General features: G+C 42.0%; 1 protein-coding gene across 2 annotated transcripts in view; it reads right to left on the reverse strand.

Moving 5' to 3' along the window:
• The window catches only part of LOC117363922 (putative N-acetylated-alpha-linked acidic dipeptidase), a 294479-nt gene that overhangs the window by 144215 nt on the left and 131840 nt on the right, over window positions 1-18424 (reverse strand). For both annotated transcript variants that reach the window (XM_033952501.1, XM_033952500.1), the window contains exons 8-9: window positions 7897-7982; window positions 2975-3094 (exon numbers count right to left, since the gene is read on the reverse strand). In XM_033952501.1, the coding sequence (XP_033808392.1) occupies window positions 2975-3094; window positions 7897-7982 (206 nt within the window). The remainder of the gene's footprint in view (window positions 1-2974; window positions 3095-7896; window positions 7983-18424) is intronic.

Below are 18424 nucleotides of genomic sequence, written 5' to 3' on the forward strand. Positions count from 1 at the left end.
TCGTCCTGCAGGGATAACTGAATGCTTCATGAGATTTCCTGGATGAAACTTATACGTCGTGAGTTAGATGATGTAAAAGCAGGTATAAGTGTCAAAAAGGTATGCACAGTAACCAGATAACCACTGCAGAGACAACATAAAGACCCACACACACTCCACCAGTGATCACTGACCCCCTCACACTGCCACAAATATCAGAATAAAAACGTACATACCTGTCTCCGGAACATCAGCACCTGCTATAGGAAAGCCTAGTAGAGCTGCATACAGGTGTCATAAGTAGCCTGGGGGGTGGGTTAGTGAACCATAGAGAGGAGGACCCAGGCCCATACACTCTCACTACCTAGGGAACTAATTCCTAAAGGAACCTCTTGCAACAGGAAGGCCCTTGCAGAATCTAATCTAATCTAATCTTTGGCTTATATACCGGGTCATCTCCCAGTGGAGCTCGACTCGGTTCACATATAATTAAGACTAGAGTACATAGCAGAAAACATAGGAGAAGGAAGTACTAATTAAAAACTAAAGTACATAAGAAAAGCATAAGAAAAATAACTATAATATTATCATTTCGTTGAGGCTGTAGTTAAACCATTTAAAAATTCTCTCTCCTATACACCATAGTAAAGTTTGTATTGCCATTTTCACAGTAATATCCAAAAGCACACAAACCACAGTTTCTATTTCAAAGCTTTTTCTTGTGTTTATTTTTTAAAATCCCTGCCCCTCTGTCACTCTGATACAGCAACCAGAGGGCTCTAAAATGGTTAGAGTGCAGCAAAATATACCAAAATTAAGGTAAGCTCATTGGGATAGGTCCCTGATGTTCAGGTGCCACTTATGTAACTCCTGTCTTCTTATGGTACCCTGTGGACGGTTATGTACACAAGAGGAAAGCCAGAAGACACTATCAAGTAAAATGATCCACAAGAGCTATATGGATAGAGGTAGCCAACTGCTTAGAGAAATTCTCTGCCAGCTCCCACAAAACTATTAACCAGAGACAGAGGCTGTCTCTCCCCACTCCAAACTGCTTACTTCTCTTTCTAGCACAAGCTGTTCTCTCCCTCTCCCTTTTCACTGTTCTCAGACTGAAAAACAAACAAACTCTGAGGGTTCCTTTTACTAAGGTGTGCTAGCGTTTTTAGCGCATGCAAGAAATTCCCGCTTGCTATGCTTCTAGAACTAACACCAGCTCAATGCTGGCGTTAAGGTCTAGAGCGCTCGACAATGTAGCGTGAGCTATTCCAAGCGTTAAAGCCCTAACATGGCTTAGTAAAAGGAGCCCTGAATCTTTCAAAACAGCCAATATCTTTATTTTCCGTTGTTTTGCACCCACACATCCAGGGGTGGGTGGGAGCGGGAAGGGGGATATATCTTATGTTTTGGTATTATTCCTGATGGTAATGTTGGATGGGGGAGGGAATTTAATTTTTTGTATAGATTCTGATTGTTTATAAGTGCTTATTTGATTATTATTATTTGTATGTAAATTGTATTGCACTTTTTGTTGGCATTAAAAACTAAATAAAATAAACAAAAAAAACAGCCAATAGTAACTCTTTGCTCTTGGCAGTGAAAGGAGTCTATATAATGTACAGACAGTTTCCCTGTTGCTATGACATCGGAGGCCTGCCTGCTGGATTCCTGCACTTTGAAAGATTCAGTGAACACAGGAATCCCCCTCCTCACAGTCGCATAACATATAATACCTCCCGATACCGAATCTTCTCTTTCACGGGTCTAACCCTATGGAACAACCTTCCCTTACACTTCTAACTTGAAAGATCTTTAGACAAATTTAAAGCTGGATTGAAAACCTTCCTTTTGAAGATGCTTCTGATAAATACATGCTGATTTCTTCATTAATCTCGGACCACCTGCTTAACAGGCCAAAGAAGCAGCCTATTATCTCAGCCAACCAGCTTCCTCCTCTTCCCCATCTCATCCTAATATCCTAATATATACTGTAGTTCTTGTTTAATCCTCTCTTTTGCCCTTTTTCTACCTTCCTGAATTCTAGTCTCTACTTCTATAATTATAATTATGCAAACCGCTCAGACTTCCAGTGATGGGCAGTATATCAAAATCTTAATAAACTTGAAGGCACTGTGTGTGTTGAATCAATGCAGGAAGCTGTTCTGTATTGAAGCTATATGCAGGGAGTTTGCCCCTACAGACCTTCCATCTCACAGGGAGAGCCCATATTTTATATTCTGCCTTCCTGCCACTGTTTTCTGAAGTTTTAAGAATCAACCCCACGGGAAGGCAACCACAGGCACTTGTTTTGGGGAAAAGGATTCAAGAGTTATTAGAACCAGAACTAACATAAGTTGCTGTCTGGCATTGTATGGTGGTATAGGGAGCCACTACACCCCAGAGAAATCCAGTTGAGGGAAAAGGAGATATATTTAAGCAGAGCATTTGCATCCAGGCTTCAGACCTTTGCCAGCAAAAGTACTGGTTACACCTTAGACAGAGGAGTTTTCATTCACTATTCTAGCAAAGCTAAATGTAGATAGCAGACCATTTACATCTGACTGCTGGGAGTTATGATTGAGATGACTGTGTTTTACATTCAAGATACTATTTCATTGAACTGTGGCATCTGTTACCAAAGGACCACTCTCATAACATCTATGCTGGAGAGGAGGAAGAGACTTGTATAAATAGTTGGCCATTTATGAAGAATTGTTTGGAGTTTTGTTCATCAATTGAAAGTTTTAATAAAGCTATGGTTTGGTTCAAGTTAAAACCTTATTTCCAGGAGTTATAAGTCTGATGCTATAGTTGTCTAGCTCGACAGGACTTTCATGATCTCAGCTCTGGTCCTCAAAAATTAATTCTTTGTGTTCTCTTCTTCCCACCATCCCAGGCAGTGACTAGGCAGCTGCCTGGGGTTACATGTGTTCTGTGGTTTATCATTTTTCAGCTACATAAATAAGTTACTGATTAAATGTTCTTTGTACTTTACCATCTTTCAATAACTGCCCCATTGCTCTGCTAACTTCCATCATGGTTGCTGTTCCACTGGATGGATCGATGGCTCCAAATACCCATGCATCTCGATGGTTTCCAAGCACCACATAACGATCTGCAAAATAAGAAGCACACCTGTGAGTGTCTTTCACTCCTTCCCTCCCTTTGCTCGTCTCTTTCTCTTTTTCTTCCTCCTTTAACTACGTTTCCCTTTTGCTCCACCTCTTACTTATTGTTTATTGAAAGCTTCTATACCACTACTAATGACTGGGGAGTCATTTCAGAGCTTCTGTAAATGTGTTACAATATAGAATTAGTATTTTCTGAGATGGTTTTCAATACAGACTTATTTATACCATAATCAACCATCCTATGTATATGCACATATTTATACCATAATCAATCATTCTATTTATATACACATATAATACTAGTATCATGTACTATGTTCATACTAAATCCTACTTATTTGCACACATTATACCTGCATCGTGTTCTATTTATATACTTTTTGATAATTCTAGCTATCTGTACTTTGTTTATCATATCCTCAGCAATTCTTGGTATCTCTACTGTGTTCACCCTATCATGTTCCTAGTGGGGACTTGCCAGCTATCATTTTGGAAGGGAGTTCCACCACCTTGGAGTCATCATTTAGAACATTCTTGTCCTGATGCTTTTGTATCTGATGTCTCTGAAGGAGGGTATTTTCAGCAGCTATTCTTGGCTCGAGTGCAGGGCACATGCTGATGTATGGTAATGTAGTCTAGCTGTTGGCCATTGCAGCTCCGAGAGATGAATGATTTTGAGTATCAGCAACCAGCTCTTGAATTTCACCCTGCTTTCAATCAGGAGCCAGTAACGGGATGGTGTTCCTCCTCTGCAACCTAACCCCTTCCCTTATGCTTGGCCTCTTTCTTTCATCCTAACTCCACCTCTCTTCTTATGGCCCACCATTCTCATTTCATCATATAAACCCCTCCCTTTCCCTTTTGCTTTGACCCCCTCACCCGCCCTTATCCTTTTCTGTGGTTGCTCCTCTATTTTTGCTGGCAAGACTTGGGTACTTTCACTAGCTCTTAATGCTGTTGCCCTTCTCTTCATGCTAGTGAAAATTTTTTTTCATGCTGGTGACTCTTGACTTTTCTGCTTTACCTCTTCTGCTGATGAAACCTGGGGGTCTCCCCAATGGCGTACCTAGCATATGTGACACCTGGGGCCAATCATTTTTTGACATCCCCCCCAGCTGTACGAAAAACATGACTTTTAGTAACAAGCCACACGTCACACATGAGTACCTAGGAAAAGGCAGCATCGTACATACTGCAGTGAGCAGTACAACATCAATACACCCATTGTAAAACTAAACAAGCCAGACTAGTACAGATCAATCCTGCAGTCAATTCTAACAAAAAAAACCATGTCTTTCGAACACACAGAACACAGCAAACACCTTCACCTAGTATGGAATATGTAATCACAAACTAACCTCTCCCTCTTTTACAAAACTGTAGTGTGGATTTTAGCCACGGTGGTAACAGCTCTGACGCTCATAGAATTCTGAGCATCAGAGCTGCTACCACCACACCTGGTGCTAAAAAAAAACTCCAGAGTTTTGTAAAAGGGGGGATAAAATAGAAATACATAGACAAAGGTTAAATTGAACCAGTAAGAAGCTGGACTCTGCATACAGTGCACCACAGAAACAGTGACACATGTCTCCTAAAACAATAAATAAATAGAAATTTTTTTTCTACCTTTGTCTTCTGTGGTTTCTGCTTTCCTCATCTTCTTGTAACTCTCTTCCTTCCATCCACTGTCTGCCATCTCTCTTCCCCTATATGGCATCTTCTCTCCTTCTATGCCCCTTCCAGAAACTGTATGCCTCCCCCTTCCATCTCTCCTTTCACCCCCATTGGTCTGGCATCTCTCTCCTCTCCTTCCCTCTCCCATACCTCTCCTCTGCAATCAATTTCCTTTTCAATTTATTTTCTGCATCTGTCTAGATTTCGCTCTTACTACCCTCTCATCAATGTCCTTTTTTACTGTCTACCTAAAGCTTGCCACCTCTTTCCCTCACCCCTCCAGTGTTTCCCTAACTCAATCCTTTTCTCCCCATCATGTGCCCTCCTTTTATTTATCCCCTCCTTCCATCATGTACCCTCTTTCTCCAACCCTTCCATCTAGTACCTTCTTCTCTCTCTGTCCACTTCCATCCAGCGTCTGCTTCCCTCTTTCTCTCCTCCCATTTCCTTCCTGCATTTGCTCCCTTATCTTTCCCATCTGCACTTCCATCCAGCATAGGCTCCCCACTACCATCCAATGTCTGCCCTTTCTCTCGCCATCCACCCCTCTTCAATCAGCATCTGCCCCTTTCTTTCCCTCCAATATCCTTCCCCCTTATGTCTTTCCCCTTTCTCTGTACATCAATTCCATTAGCACCACCCTTCCATACCACCCTGCCCCTTTCTTTCCCTCCATCACTCTTCCATTCCATTCCTTTCTCTTCCTTCATGCAGCAAGGTCCCACAATTACTGTAGATGCCGGCTGCCAATCCACCCCACTCCGACGTACTTGCTCTGGAGCGGACTCAGCAGCCGCATGCTGGAAGGTTCCGCAATGACTCATCTACTGGCCCTGCTCCGGAAGAAGTAAGTTACGTCAGAAGGGGTGGACCTGGCAGACACAGGGAGTTGTGGCAAAGTCCCGCAATGACTGCGTCTGCCGGGTCCACCCCCTCTGACATAACTTACTTCTTCCGGAGCAGAGCCGACAGACGAGTCATCGCGGGACCTTCCTGCACCTCAGCACGGCTGACGACTCTACTGCAGAGAATGTAAGTCAGAGATAACGTGACCATTTATTTTTTTCATCAAAAGGGGACATCTATTAATTGACTGTGTATCCTTTCTTTCATTTCTTTCTTTTTGCACTCAGGCCCAACAATTGGCCCTTTCTATTTCCTCCCTCCTTCCTTCCCATGTCCTTAGTGCCCCCAGTGCCTCCGTCTTGTGTCCTTAGTGCCCCCAGTGCCTCCGTCCTGTGTCCATAGTGCCCCCAGTACCTCCGTCCTGTGTCCATAGTGCCCCCATTGCCTCCTTCCCATGTCCATAGTGCCCCCAGTGCCCCCGTCCTGTGTCCTTAGTGCCCCAGTGCCTCCATCCTGTGTCCATAGTGTCCCCCAGTGCCTCCTTCCCGTGTCCTTAATGCCCCCAGTGCCTCCGTCCTGTGTCCATGGTGCCCCCAGTGCCTCCTTCCTGTGTCCATAGTGCCCCCAGTGTCTCCGTCCTGTGTCCATGGTGCTCCCAGTGCCTCCTTCCTGTGTCCATGGTGCCCCCAGTGCCTCCTCCCTGTGTCCATAGTGCCCCCAGTGCCTCTTCCCATGTCCTTAGTGTCCCCAGTGCCTCCGTCCTGTGTCCATGGTGCCCCCAGTGCCTCCTTCCTGTGTCCATAGTGCCCCCAATGCCTCTGTCCTGTGTCCATAGTGCCCTCAGTGCCTCCGTCCTGTGTCCATAATGCCCCCAGTGCCCCCTTTTTGTGTCCCCCCCACTGCCTTCCAGATTTTGTCCACCCCCAAAGCCAGCCTGCCTGCCTACCTACCTATCTCCCTCCCTCTCTGCCACGCTAAAGCTAGCCAGCTTGCCTGCCTACATCCTTCCCTCCCTGCCGCAGAAAGAAAAAAGTGCCTCTCTCCTTCCTTTCACCCGGTCCGCGCCTGCAATCTTACCTCCCCGCTTCTGCTGCTAATCGCCGACAAGAAGTCTTCTTTCCGATGTCAATTCTGATGTTGGAGAGGACGTTCTGGGACAGCCAATCACTGCCTGGCTGGCCTGGAATGTCCTCTCCGACGTCAGAACTGACGTCGGAAAGAAGACTTCTTGTCGGCGATTAGCAGCAGCAGCGGGGAGGTAAGATTGCAGGCGCGGACCGTGGGAAAGGAAGGGCAGGAGGACCCGGACCTGGCCGGCTGTGCACCCCCCCCCGCCTTCCCCCTTGGTACACCACTGGGTCTCCCACTAACTGCCCTACACATCTGAAGCCCTACACATCTGTTCATTCATGCATTAACATACAGATGTATACAGATGAACAGAGACAAAAAAAAGGCCTAAAATAGGAAGATAATCCAATAAGAAGGTATGACAGTTATCTTGATACATTCTGGACTAGATTTTGGGATATAAAAATGTCCCTCCTCAAATCAGGAATTTCCAGATAAACTGGATATAGAAATAGCGGTAATATTCACCTTGGAAGCATCTTTAAGTCTTGAATCAGGTGAGAATGACTATAAAGTTCTTTTTTTAAGTACTGTGATGTCATATTTTTGAGTTATCATGTTCGAATGTTTCCTCACATTTTTGAAACTTTTTTAAAAAACGGAAAAAGTTTATTTTTTTCACAATTTGAAATATAGTCACTGAAGAACTTAGTAAAAAAAAAAAAATGCCCTGTAAATGTGTAATTAATACTGGTCTATTAGATTAGGGCTCCTTTTACATAACTGTGGGACAAAGTGTCCTTTATGCACGCTTACACAGTTCTTTCCCATTTTTACTATAGCTGGAAAATGGTTGATTTTCCAAATTAATGAAAACCATTTCCAGTTCAGATAGATTTCTTATATCTTCTTTGTAAAGACAGAAGCAAAGAATTCATTCAGTCTCTCCTCTATGTTGCCAGTAACAAAATAATAAAATCTATACATTTTATTACAAAAAGTTGAAATCACTAAAAGAAATGAGGACAAACTTAAGAGAACAGAGGCAATAAATTACAAATTGTTTGAAATGATCTAACATTGCTGTGTTAAATGAGTTACAATTGCTTATTAAAGATGAATGAATGGATTGAGATGGAGAACATGAACTGGCTGAAGAAAGCTTAATTAAGATGAAGTACTATAATACTGTTACCTGGTTCATGGACTCCCTTTATAAAACCAATTATATTTTTGATAGGTTTCTTCACGTTGTAAGTCTGAACATAAAGCTTTATTTTGCTGAAAAAGATTTAAAACAGAACAACAAAGAATAAGTCTATCTTTTAGATCAGTTGGAGCCACTATTCAGAATATTACATACATCTTATAAATGTATAATATTTATTTTTAAATGTTATAGGCTATAATATTTAAAAATCAATGCGTATGTACATTATCAATATGAAATGAAAACAAGAAAAAAATGAATAAATGAGTTGCATTCAAAGCTTAGCACTTGCTAATTAACAATGGGGTTTACTAAACAGGTTTCTACCGCGGGCCGGCGAGGTAAATGTTCCAATGCTCATAGAAGTCCTGTGAGCGTTGGAACATTTAACACTCTGACTTGGCATAGAAATATCTACTGCCATTTAGCAAAAGGAGCCCTAAATTACTGTAGTATGCACTAAGGCCGTGATTCTACAAATGGCACCTAACGGAATCTAATGTCTAGGCAGTGGCACAGTAAGATGGGGGCCGGAGGGCGGTCCACCATGGGAGTCATTTTGGTGGGGGGCACCAGCACCCCTCCTCCTCTCAGCTCCTCCACCACTCGCTCCATCCCACTCCTCCCCCAGTGTGTACGCACCTTCACTTCCCCCCTTTATCTCTTCACCAGTGTGAGCATCAACTCTAACCTGCTGCTCGCATCAGCATTGGGTTTCCCTCTTACATCACTTCTGGGTCTCGCGCCAAGGAAGTGATGTCAGAGGGAGAGCCAGCACTGACGCAGGCAGCAAGTTGGTGATGCTGCTTGCACCAGGGAAATTAAAAGAGGTACAGGGTACGAGCACATGGCAGGGGGCGTGGAAGGAGCAGGGGGTGGAGAAGAGGGTAAGGGAGGGGCATCTCTCACTCTCGCTACGCCACTGTGTCTAGGCACCATTTGGTGTGGTTGTCAGTCAACTGCTTGGCATCCTTTATAGAATTGTGCCTAGCAGCACCTAACTCGACTTAGATATGAGTAGGGGAGAGTATGATGCAGTGGTTAAAGCTACAGCCTCAGCACCCATGAGCTTGTGGGTTCATAAGAACATAAGAATAGCCTTACTGGGTCAGACCAAATGTCCATCAAGCCCAGTAGCCCGTTCTCACAGTAGCCAATCCAGGTCCCTAGTACCTGGCCAATATCCAAAGAGTAGCAACATTCCATGCTACCGATCCAGGGCAAACAGTGGCTTGCCCCATGTCTTTCTCAATAACAGACTAAGGACTTCTCCTCCAGGAAATTATCCAAATCCTTCTTAAAACCAGCGACACTATCCGCTCTTATCACAACCTCTGGCAATGCGTTCCAGAGCTTAACTATTTTCTGAGTGAAAAAATATTTCTTCTTATTGGTTTTAAAAGTATTCCCCTGTAACTTCATCGAGTGTCCCCTAGTCTTTGTAATTTTTGACAGAGTGAAAAATTGATCCATTTGTACCCGTTCAACTCTACTCAGGATTTTGTAGAGTTCAATCAAATCTCTCCTCAGCCATCTATTTTCCAAGCTGAAGAGCCCTAATCTTTTTAGTCTTTCCTCATACGAGAGGAGTTTCATCCCTTTTATCATCTTGGTCGCTCTTCTTTGAACCTTTTCTAGTGCTGCTATATCTTTCTTGAGATAAGGAGATCAGAATTGAATGCAATACTCCAGGTGAGGTTGCACCATGGAGTAATACAGAGGCATTAAAAGATTCTCAGTATTGTTAACCATCCCTTTTAAAATAATTTCTAGCATCTTGTTTGCTTTATTGGGTGGAAGGTTTCATCATATTGTCTACAATGGCACCCAGATCCTTATGTTGGGTGCTAACCTCCAAGGTGGACCCTAGCATCTGGTAACTGTGATTTGGATTATTTCATCTGTCACTTGGATGTCCAGTCTTCCAATTTCCTAAGGTCTGCCTGCAATTCTTCACAATCCGCATGCATTTTAACAACTTTGAACAGTTTAGTGTCATCTGCAAATTTAATCACCTTGCTCATAGTTCCAATTTCTAGATCATTTTATAAATAAGTTAAATAATACCTGTCCCAGTACAGATCCCTGTGGCACAACATTGTTTACTTTCCTACATGGAGAAAAATGACCATTTAACCCTACCCTCTGTTTTCTATCCAATAACCAATTCCTAATCCACAACTGAACTTCGCCACCTATCCCATGACTTTAATTTTCTCAGGAGCCTCTCAAGAGGAACTTTGTCAAAAGCTTTCTGAAAATCTAGATACACTATATCAACTTGCTGACCTTTATCCACATTTTTATTCACACCTTCAAAGAAGTAAAGCAAATTGGCGAGGCAAGATTTCCCTCGGCTGAATCCATGATGACTCTGCCTCAATAAATCTATCTACAACATGTTCCACAATTTTATTTTTTATAATTGTTTCTACCATTTTGCTCGGCACTGAAATGAGGCTTACCAATCTGCAATTTCTCAGATCTCCCCTGGAACCAGGGCAGTATTAACCAATAGGCCAAGTAGGCACGTGCCTAGGGCCCGAAATGGTCAGGGGGCCCGATGAAGGAAAGCATCAACATTGTTTTTCCAAATGGCGATGGGCCCCTCCAGCATCGATCGGCAACATGCCCCCCCCCTATCAATGGAAAGTAAGACAAACAAGCAATGTGGGTAAGAAAGGCAAAGGGAACTATAATTATGCAAGCGATGCTGCTTGCCTAAAGCTTCCCTCTGATGCAGCTTCCTGTTTCCACCTGGGCTCATGGTGGAGTGGGGCGGGGCAGGGGGGCCCAGTGTACTTGTGTGCCTAGGGGCCCTCGACGAATTAATCCTGCCCTGCCTGGAACCCTTTTTAAAAATAGGCGCAACATTGGCTACCTGCCAATCTTCCGGTACTACAGATGATTTTAGCGGCAGGTTACAGATCACTAATAGCAGGTCAGCAATTTTATATTTGAGTTCCTTTAATACCCTGGGATGTATACCATTTGGTCCAGGTGATTTATCATTTTTTAGCTTGTTGATTTGGCTTAGTACATCTTCCAGATTCTCTAGGATTTCTTTCAGTTCCTCCATATCATCACCCTTAAAAACCATTTCCAATTCAGGTAGATCTGTTATATCTTCTTCCGTAAAGACTGTAGCAAATAATTAATTCAGTCTCTCCGCTATGGCCTTATCCTCTCTGTCCTTGTGACTCTAGGCAAGTCACTTAATACCCCCATTGACCCAGGTACATTAGATAGATTGTGAACCTGCCAGGATAGAAAGGGACAAATGCTTAAGTACCTGAATAAATTAATGTAAACTGTTCTTAGCTCCCCTGGGAGAATAGTATAGAAGATTAAATAAATAATGTTAGACACTGCTATATTAGGCCAGGGTTTTCCTGACCTAATTTACAGACACCTACCAATCCCTAAGTCATTCCATGCCCATCCTCCATCCCTGAGCTAACCTACTTTTCAGGTAGGCAAGGTAGGTGTCCATGATATAGGCGCCTCGCTGAGTGCCATGTGGATTTTAAATTAATTGTTTTATATTTTTGTTTTAATTAGTTTCTAATGGCATTTTCAATTTCCATGCCAATTAAACCAATTAAATCATTTTGAGCTCCATGTGGAATTCAGCTAGATACCACTGATCTAGGCCCCTAGCAGGGCCTAGCCTAGGCATCATTTATAGAATCATGGCCTAAGTGCTAAGCAGCCAATTTTCTAGCTATGGGCTTCTTAGCATTTAGCACATGCAAAACTTTAGTAAAAGGACCCCTATGAGATTATAATCAAAATAAAGTATGACTATATCACCAAAACCAAAATATATAAAATGCAGACAAAATAAATACCTGTAAAACCAAAATCTTAGCAATTAAGTATGACATTGTCACTAACACATCAAATGCAGTTTGGTCATGTGGTCGAGGAAAGCCTTGAGCTCCTTTGAAATGATATAACATCAATCATCAGGCTGCCTGTACAGGTGTGGGAAGAGTGTGCTGGGAAAGGGGCTGAAGTTATGGGGATGCTGGGAGTGTACGTAGGGAAGGAGGAGAGTACTGGGAGACAGGAAGAGGGATAGTGCTGGGCTGGGATCAAGCAATGAAACATTAAGGGAAACAGGAGTATGTGTGTATAAAAGAAAGTATTGAACAAAGAGGCTGGGGGGGGGGGGGGTAATCATACCATACAAACAGAAGAAAAAACTCCCACCAGAAATGTTTAGAACCACACACACTAGTTAGAACCACACACAATGTTTAGTACCAAACACACTAGCTGCTAGAGCAGTGCTGCTTTCATAGCAAAACGAAAACAAAAGCCTCAGTTACGTAGGTGGGGGGAACCCTCACCACCATCCATCCATCATAGTTAGAAAAATCTTTTGTTGCTATAAGAAGGTACCCTCTGCAAAATATAATAGCGCCTAACTAAACATAAATATATTTTGCAGAGGGTGCCTTCTTATAGCAACGAAAGTTTTTTCTGCCAATGATGGATGGATGGTGGTGAGGGTTACCCCCCCACCTATATAACTGAGGCATTTTCTTTTGCTTTGCTATGAAAGCAGCACTACTCTAGCAGCTAGTGTGTTTGGTAGTTCTAAACATTTCTGGTGGGAGTTTTTTCTTCTGTTTGTATAAAAGCAAGCTCATTACCTGTCCCCCCCACCCATTCACACAAACTCTGCTAAATTAAGCTGCTATGTAATTGTCCATCCATGGTATCCTCAGGTTCTGCAGAAAAATCAGTCTTTGCTATGCTAATAATCCCAGATAGAACTCAGAACTATGAAACAAACACATGATCCCACACAATGCATTCAGAAGACCAGTAAGAGGAATCTGCTATTACTGTACATCTCTTCCTCCTACACCTGCATTTACAACAGAAGCAAATTGTATTTCCTCCAGAGACAGCCATCTAACATAGGACCTGATTTGCCAAGTCTCTTCTCACAGTGAGCTTTTTTTGCTGGTAATATTTTGGACACAAAATGACTTGTGTGAGTCAGAGTTACCCGTTTTTTTCAAGCATGCAGCTGTTGACAACAAAGAGCGTCCGCTCAGTTGGTCTAAGAGATGAATATAAATAGACAATCCATTTATAATGAATTTTTTAGCTTTAATTTGCTGTGTCTGTCATTTTTTTCTTTCAGAACTTAAGTTACGGACACAAATCCTGACTTCTTGTCATCAGCTGTCTCATTTATTTTCCATGTTGATACTGTCCCTTTCCATAAAAGCTACAGAGATATAGACAGAGCATTTAAAATATGACTGTGTAGCAGCTAATATACTAAAGGGTGTAAAGTCAAATCCAGAGTTAAACACGCTTTCCAGCTAACCTTGACACACTTGTGCATTGGTCTAACTCTGGGATTCTCAACCCAGTCCTTGAGACATACCTAGTCAGCCAGGTTCACGAGACAGAGTTGCATAGAATAGAGGTAGTACATGCAAATTTTATCTCATGCATATACTCATTGTATTAATCCTGAAACCTGACTGATCTAACTAAACATTGGCACAGAGATAATGCAGATTTTTTTCATTTCATTTAAAAAAAAATTTTTTATTGACATTTTAACCAGAGGTTAAAGGTAGCAGCAGTTCACAGGAGAAGCAAAGACCTACAATGACAAACTGCCTTATTTTTTTAAAATAAAGAAGAAAACCTAAGGTTTAGTTTACACATGCACCTTATGTAAAAATATAAATTGTATTTGTAACATATGTAAATAAATCCCTGTACAAAGATATTTTTATTAGCATCTTTAAGAAATATTGAAATTATGTTGAAATTATTTCTGTATTAATACTACCTTTTATTGAAATGATTGAGACCATACTCAGTTTGGAGAAAAACAGAAATACAAAAAGATATTGTACAACAAATTTGATACATACAACAGTATGCAGATTTTTTCAATAAAAATTATTAATGACCAGAGCAGAATGCATAAGTAAAGCAGTTCATTTATATTCAAATGGAGTCAACAGACATGACATTAGATGCTACAATTTGCATTAATCTTTGGGAGTATGGCTGCAACACTGCATGCTATTGGCTTACTGTAGCAGAGGTCAGGAAAGGAGTTGGAGAATGAAATGGAGGTTCATGAACGTAGACAGTGACTTGCAGCTTGCAGGTGGTAGTGTTACAAGATGTCATCACTATAGTGCAGATGCACTTACCACAGCCAAAATTCTAATAAAGCCCCCACCCTCTAACATCCTTGCAAGTATCCTCTAGGGCAGGGCCATAGGTGTTGGAAAGGGGGAGGCCACAGGGGCCATGGCCTCCCCCCAAAATTGGCAGTTGCTGGTTGGTTGGTGCCTGCCCTCCCACCCATTTCCCGATGTTGTACTTTTATTCTTCGGGGCATCGTCGCGCAGCGTCAGAGAGCAGGCCTGGCCTGGAACCCTTCATTCTACTTCTGGGGCAGGCCTGCTCATTAACGCTGCATGGTGGCTGCCCCGAAGATTTAAAGTACAACGCTGGGAAGAGGTAGGGGCGGCGTCGGGAGCTGGTGATGGGCCATGCTGCAGGATTCCGCTGGGGCTAGGGTGGAGCTCCTGGGCCCCCCAAAACCAAACAGTATTTTACTGCATATGGGTAGGGCTATTCAATTCTGGTCATCATGGTCCATAGGCAGGCCAATTGTCAGCTTATCCACAATGAATATGCACGGGAAAGATTTGCATGCACTGTCTCCTTGGTATTCAAATCACTCTCATGCATATTCATTGTGGATGTCCTGAAAATCTGGGCTGCATGTGGACCTCAAAGACCAGAACTGAGTAGCACTGCTTTAGAGGAAAGGGGGATAGGATTTGATGTAACATCTTTCTGCAATTACAATCAAAGTGGTTAACATATTTCTGTATATGTATACCAGTACTTATTTTGTACCTGGGACAGTGGAGGATTGAGTGACTTTTCCAGAACCACAGAGATCGGCAGTGGGAATTGAACCTGGTTCTCCTGGCTCTCAGGCTACTATACTAACTATTGGACAACTCTTTCACTCTTCTTCTGATAACCCCCCCCCCAATCCTTTCAAAAATGCTCCTTCCACACACACTTCGACACTACCTCAGTTCTAGAGGTGGGGGGCAGGAGCATCCCAAGTCACTTGTGTCCTGTCAGCAGGCTGGAATCAAAATAGACGGCTTGTAGCACTACTGTTATGGGTCTTGCTGCCAAATAAAGAGTGTTCATCCCTTCCTGCTTACCAGCAGTTCAGAAATGAAATGACATTAGTATAATAAAATTTCATTAGTGCATTTATTTTAGAGGAAAATGCTTCTATTGAGCTAACTAAACACAACCTATTATTTAATATTCATTAAGAGGAGCGAAAATGGACCTCGGACTAGTACCCAGAAAAATGTATTTCTTAGGTTACATTTTCTTTCATTGGTCCTTTAATAAAATGCCTTTAAAAACGCATCTGTTAATCCAACTTCCAATTGTGTAACTTCACTGTAACATCTTCATTCCATATCAAAACCAATATATAGTCCACAAATACTTTCTAAATGGTAATTTAGAATACTTAGCATCAATAGCGTTTAATTCCATAGAAGACTACCCAAATAGCCTAATAGAGGCCTTTGATTCATATTATAACCCCAGCTGCATGAGGGGTATGTCTGCTGGTCCTCTGTCAAGTTCTCAAAATGGCTTCAATGCTTTATACAAATATAGCTGGATGAATTTGCTACATTCAAATCCTTCATACTGTGTGAAATAAAACAGTGTGAATTAAGAAATAATAGGTATAAACCCAACTTTACTAGAGAACAAAAGGTAGCACTGAGACAATTACAAAATAATTTATATTCCTATGGGTGCCTTAGCATTTAGCACATGCTAATCTTTAGCATTAGCTAAATCAGTTGGTGCACTTTTGTAAAAGGACTCCTAAGTCTTTACTCATAAAAAGAGCTGATAAAAGTGAAACAATTGTGCTACAGAACATTACTGAGTACTTTAATGAAGTTGAAAGACAACTATTTGATTTTGAAATCTTACATTAGGGGGGGAGGAATTCATCGAGGCGCAGTAAGGGTTCACCCACATCTGCGCAAGCCTCGAATACTTTAAAATTATAAGTGTTCGAGGCTTGTGCATTTAAGGCAGAGCTGCAGAAATGGGACAGGGACAAACTCGTAGGGTCAGGATGGGGATATTGAGAACCTGTGAGAATGGGGACAAATTTGTCCTTGTTTTATTCTCTACGAGTCGGGACACACCTAGCCAGTCAGGGTTTCAGGATACCCACAATAAGTATATACATGAGATAAATCCGCATATAATGGAGGTACTGCATGCAAATTTTTCTCATGCATATGCATTGTGGATCTCCTGAAAACCTAACTGAGTGTGTCCTAAGGAATGGGTTAAGAACCCATACTGTAGAGCAGGGGTCTCAAAGTCCCTCCTTGAGGGTCGCAATCCAGTCGGGTTTTCAGGATTTCCGCAATGAATATGCATGAGATCTATGTGCATGCACTGCTTTCAATGCATATTCATTGGGGAAATCCTGAAAACCCGACTGGATTGCGGCCCTCAAGGAGGGACTTTGAGATCCCTGCTGTAGAACATGGGTGTTCAACCTTGATCTTCTAGGGCACAGGTGTCAAAGTTGGTCCTCGGCCGCAATCCAGCCCGGTTTTCAGGATTTCCCCAATGAATATGCATGAGATCTATTTGTATGCACTGCTTTCATTATATGCAAACAGATCTCATGCATATGCATTGCAGAAATCCGGAAAACCTGACCTGTGAGGCAGAGGTTGGATACCCCTACTTTAGAAGCTGGATTACTTTTGTGTACTTAGAAAACCTGGAAGATTGAATTTTCTACTTTTTCCTTCCATCTCATATTTACTATTCTACTCAATTCTGGTGTGTAGTCACTGTTCAAAATGATGGGCTGCAACAGATTCTAAGACGCCAATTATCCGGACTAACCTCGGCAGAGAGCAGTCCAGATAATGGAAAATCCGGATGATTGGACATTCCTTTTGGAAGATGTAGATATGAGATTTAAATAGTGAGTGAGTGTGGTTGGGGGATGATAGGTTGGTAGTATGCAGTTTATATGAAAGGAATAGGAAGGGGAGTGGAATTGTAAGGGAAAAGATGATTGGTTAGTAGAATGGTAAAGGGGGTTGATTGGTGAAGGCTGTTGTGAGGAGTTTTAGTGAGCTTGGGGCATTTACCGTATGTGGTGTGAAGGGAGCAGGGAGGTAATGGTTGGGGTGGTTGAAAGCTAGTTATGCTGTTTGGGAATAAAAATAGCTCAGGTTTGGGGTTGTAAAATTTGGTACCTGTGTTGGGGTATGAGGTCGGTGAGGCTGCTCTAGTCTGGGAAGGTGTTTTTATAGGCTGCTTGGGTTCACGGTGGTTTTCCTGTGATAGAACTTTGTTCTGGCATTTTTTTAGACTCTTCTTTTGAAACATACTTGCTTACTGGCACTGTTGCGTCTGAACGGGAGGCACCTCCTGGGCCCTAAGTGCTAGCTTTGCGGCCAAACTATTTGTGATTATGATACAAAAATGTAAACAATAAAGAATGGAAGCAATTCAGATAATTGGACATCCGGATAATTGGAGTTTGGATAATCGTCATCTTACAGTATTTCCATTGTCAACCACCAGCTCGATGTTATTACGAGTATTTCATATATTTATTTTTTTTTTTCTCAGACTTTTTTCATTTTTATACAGCACTTTGGGGCTCCTGGGTTACTCCAATCCCATCCCTGTAATAACAGTACAATCTGCATTTAGTATTCATGGATCATACATAGCTACCCTGGAATGCAAGATCATGATTACTCACCACAGAATGCTACGTTCTGTTGCTTAAATTAGCTGCTTGAGCAAAACAAGTTAAAATTATAAGAATATGCAGTGCCACATGCTGTTACTATGTTCTCTTAAAGCTGTGTTTCTAGATAATTTAAGAACACATTTAATGGCCAGTGCAGAATTTCGGGTTTCATCCTCATTAGTCATGTAGCATAAGATAATGCTCAAAATGTGTTCTCTAGCACATTCCAATTTGCAGCCACCTTAGAGAGCAGGCAAAATGCCCCAAATACTGTACATCTAATTATTTGCTTTGCAGCAGGCTGTCTTCATTTTTGACTTCCTAAGCCAATCCCATTAGCTTAATATCTCAGTTCACTACTTATGCTGCATTTTCACAACTAATCTCTTTAAAACATATTCTCACGCTTGCAGCTAAAACCAAAAAAGCCAATATTGCTCAATACAAAATGTACAACTCTACAATACGGATCTTCTGTTCCTCTGGTTAAGTTGCATTTGCTGATACTTTCTGACCTTGCCAAGGCACTAACAACTAGTTATTACCGTGTTACCATGTGTTAATGCTGTTAACGTACGTTACCAGTAATTAGGTCTCGTTGCATAAAATAGCGTGCATTAGCAGGATTAATCCATACTAATACAATCGCACACATGTAAATCT

This window comes from Geotrypetes seraphini, chromosome 7, assembly GCF_902459505.1.
Source record: "Geotrypetes seraphini chromosome 7, aGeoSer1.1, whole genome shotgun sequence".
Classification (NCBI taxonomy): Eukaryota; Metazoa; Chordata; class Amphibia; order Gymnophiona; family Dermophiidae; genus Geotrypetes; species Geotrypetes seraphini.